At 43.2% G+C, this 3,878-nt stretch overlaps 1 protein-coding gene across 1 annotated transcript; it reads right to left on the reverse strand.

The window, feature by feature from the left end:
• Positions 1-980: 980 nt before the first annotated feature.
• Positions 981-3,549, reverse strand: LOC121994589 (deoxyuridine 5'-triphosphate nucleotidohydrolase-like). The gene is made up of 2 exons (XM_042548573.1): positions 3,331-3,549; positions 981-1,151 (listed from the first exon to the last, which is right to left on the reverse strand). Exons 1-2 carry the CDS (start codon positions 3,547-3,549, stop codon positions 981-983), a joined length of 390 nt encoding a protein of 129 aa, XP_042404507.1.
• Between the last annotated feature and the right edge of the window lie 329 nt (positions 3,550-3,878).

A 3,878-nucleotide genomic window follows, 5' to 3' on the forward strand; every position in this document is an offset into this window, starting at 1 on the left:
CTAGGACTAACCAACAGATATGGTGATATAACAATGCTTGTTGAATAAATTTGTTGAGATTCATTAGGGGTTTCTTCTAATAATCACCGCAAACTGGGGTATTCCATCTCACAACCTGCCGCAAGTAGATGAGATGTCTCCCCATCACCTTCTGCTGTGAATGGGTTGGTCCATAATTCTGAATCAGTCATAAGAATCCCATATTGGTGTTGTCCACGATGTTGTTATGGAGGCCATGTATTGAATATGGTCAAGAAAGCCATCTTCCAGATCAGGATACCTTGGAGTAGTTTCCATGGACCAGAGAACAGTGGCCCCTGGGCTTGTTTCTCCTGCATGGGTTTGCTCTAAGGTAGCCTAAGGAAGTTCACTTTCCTCAACAAGAACTGCTATAGCTTTCTTTGTAAATACCGAAAATGGGCAAATATTAATAAGGGAATTTTTTGAAATTTTTGAAAATTTTTCGAAAATTTTTCGAAACTCGTACGGACGAGTTAATGGGGATACAAACAGGCCCCGGGAAGGCCTGTTTAGGCTACCCATTTAAGTGAGAGAAAGTTTAATTTCTAAAATTCTTTTACGTTTTCTTATTTAGTTTTCTTATTTCTTTTTCCTATTTTCTTCCGCCTCCTCCCCCGCGTGCTCGACGCCGTGGCCGACTCCTCCTTTGCCCTAACCGCCTCCGCGGGCGGTTTCTTCTTCCTTTTCTTTTATTTCTTTCCCCTAAGCCCCGACACCGTGCCTTATTTCCTCTGCGCCGGATCTTTCCTCTTCCTCGTGTGCCTAGCCGACGTTTTTCTTCCCTCTGTGCTGCCACCGAACTCAACAACCGGCGCCGACTTCACTGCCGGCGCCGCCCGATTGCTGACCGCTCGTTTCTCCTCTCTTCTTCGGCCATCTCCGCACGGGCGCACCTCGGCAGAGCACCCCCTTCACTGATCTCTCTATCAGTTTGATCGCGCCGGCACCGTGTGTTCATTTCACTGTGCCCTAGATTCTGATGCGTGGTCGCCGTCGCACGGAGCAGCGCCGACCATCGTTGGAGATTTCTTGCTTCTGTGCCCTAGCCTTGGTCCATTGCCGACGCCAGGTCCAGCAGCCATCTGCTTTGCCTTAGACTCCACTGACGGGTCTTCCTGCTTCGCCACCAGCTACCGGCAGAGAGAAAAACAAGGGCTATCGAGTTGGGTAAGGCAAATAAAGAGGTGTTTGGATGTTGGAGTTGGATCATGTGTTAATTGTTTCTGGTTTCCGGCAGCAAGGTTTTCAGCCGTGTCAATTGGAAATTCTTCGACCTTGGATTAATAGTGATACATCCAGATTTAGGTGAGTTCAGAGGTGATTCCATTATACATTGAATTTCATTAATAGTAATGATAGTACCAGTTGATTAGTTGATATTAGATTGATAAATGAGTTTATTGTATTCCATTTGGATAAGTTAATTGATGATCCAATTGGGGTTTATAAATTGGGTTTGTATTTAAGTTAGATTTCAGGGATTCGATTTAGCTAATTAATTTGTATATCATTAGCTAAATCTGTATGTCGTATTGATACAGGACTTTGACGCGAGACGAGTATCTCGATGTCGAATTTCGACATTCCTATTGGAGGCGGATACTTTTGACTTTATGTCTTTGATATGCATAGTAGTGAATCTAACAAGTAGCAATAATTATGTTCTCTTATTTGTTTCGGTTAATCACTACTCGATACCGTTACATGATTGATTGATTGCTTGTTTTGCATCTCATGTATTCCTTACCTGCTTATACATGCTTATAAGGGTAGTGATATACCATGGTTCACCATGTTCAGGACCTAGGTTTTATACCTTCTGTGTACCTTTGATTTGATTCGTTGACCTATGGTGCACTTTTATATATATATGGATTAATTCAGGATATTTTGTGGTTAGTGTCATGCACCATTTGCATGATTGCATGCTGTGCGATAGTCCGCTCCATTATTGTTGAGCACATCGCCAGTTACATGGATCTGCACACACCACCACTCATGGGTTAGTGGCCGATTCAGGCAGAGTATGTTGCAGCAGGGACTTTGTTTGGCTCCGTTGGTCCGCTCATGGGTAGTGTGACATAACGTGGTAGCCGGCAGAGATTCCTCCCCGTCATCGTGTACCGGGAGTTGAGAGCATTGCGCTCCCCCATTTATGATTTGGGGTAGGAGGATAGGTGTACTCCGACAGCATTCCGTCCACTCGGTCACTCATCAGGAGTAGTGACGACAGAGTGCACGGTTGTCACAGCCCTACCCACTCGGCCTCACTATTATGTGTGAGATGATCGACTGGCGTCAGGGGTGACCAGGACGCATCATTGACATCATATGCATGATGCATTTATTGCTTGTGTTTGTGCTTGCTGCATTTATATGCTGTATATTATTTGGACGCCTATGATTGACATGCATACGGGATTTCTATGCCATTCGGACTATTTGTCCTTATACCCAGGTCCTGGTTAGTACAGTTTTTCTCCTTTTTACTTCAGTTGCATTTCATCCTTTTATATCAGGAGACTATACGCATGATTAGTGCTAGATGTTATTTCCCTACTTTGCATTTCAGTTGTACTTGCTGAGTGTTGGACTCACTCCGCCTCCATTGTTGTTATTTTTTAGGTTGATGCTGTCAGGAGAGAGTTCCAGTTGCTAGTCTCTGCAGATCTCAAAGATATTGTTGGTCTTTTGGTTTTCTTATTTATATTATGCTAAACTTGTTCTGGTTGATGGTATAGACATTGTATGGATTTTGTGATGTCGATGGATTTTTATTCGATATGTTTTACTACATGCCTGCCTGGACGGCAGAAGAGATGAGTTTGTCGGATTTGTGTTTTATGGGTGTAGTGGAGTAGGGTTGGTTTCGAGTCGTGGTATTACTGTTTTGTTTACTTATATATAAACTGCATGGATGATTGTGTGGTTGTATTTTATTATTATTTTTATTCCAGCCGCATGTGACTGAGGTATATCAGGATGTAGAAAAGTTTCAGATTGTCCGTCGTACAGGGGAGATGTTGCCGAAATTTCTTCGGACAAGGACTCCTCCGGGGCGTGGCATTCTTGGGCAAATTTGGTGTCTGAGATTTTGTTGGTTCATCATCCTATGATGGTGCTTGTAATTCTAAATCTGGACGAGGGGCAGGAATGTCATAATTAACATAGTAATCAAACTTACCACTTGGTTCCCCCAAGGTATCTATTCTTCCTTTTGATGTTTTAGATGAAAAGGTTGATTTTCGCCGTTGTGAGGTTAGGCCAAAACCTTCAGTGCTTCTATCAGTAGGGCAGGCTTTGTTGTACTTCATAGACATTTGTCATAACAATATATTCCAGAATAAGTTGAGCAACACAGTCTCCTTTATGAATATAGATATTCTGATCAGAGTGATTAAAGGCGAGGATTTTGACTTCGCCTCTATAATCACTGTCAATGACTCCAGCTCCAATATCAAGACCAAGTTTCAATGCTGCGCTTGATCTCGTGGCTATCCTTCCATAGGTTCCCCATGGTATTTCCATACTGAGGGCAGTTGGGATTAGTCTATGGCCTCGGGGGGGGGGGGGGGGGGGGGGGGGGATTACGCATTCTCACTTGCATTTAAGTCAAGTCCTGCAACACCAGAAGTTTTTCGAAACGGAATAACTGTAGAGGGAGAGAGTTTGTGTACCAGTAAGTAGGGATGACTGGTGTCTTTAGTGTCAAGATTAGTAGGGATGTCTACTTCCTCAAAAACACCATCTGCCTTTTCAATTAATACTGCTATTAACTCTTGGTTCTGTAGTTCTTCATCTCGTTCATTGTAAATAGGTTGTTGAGATGTTTGAGCAGCAATGTAGTTATGAAAGCT

This window comes from Zingiber officinale, chromosome 6A (assembly GCF_018446385.1).
Source record: "Zingiber officinale cultivar Zhangliang chromosome 6A, Zo_v1.1, whole genome shotgun sequence".
NCBI classification, from domain to species: Eukaryota; Viridiplantae; Streptophyta; class Magnoliopsida; order Zingiberales; family Zingiberaceae; genus Zingiber; species Zingiber officinale.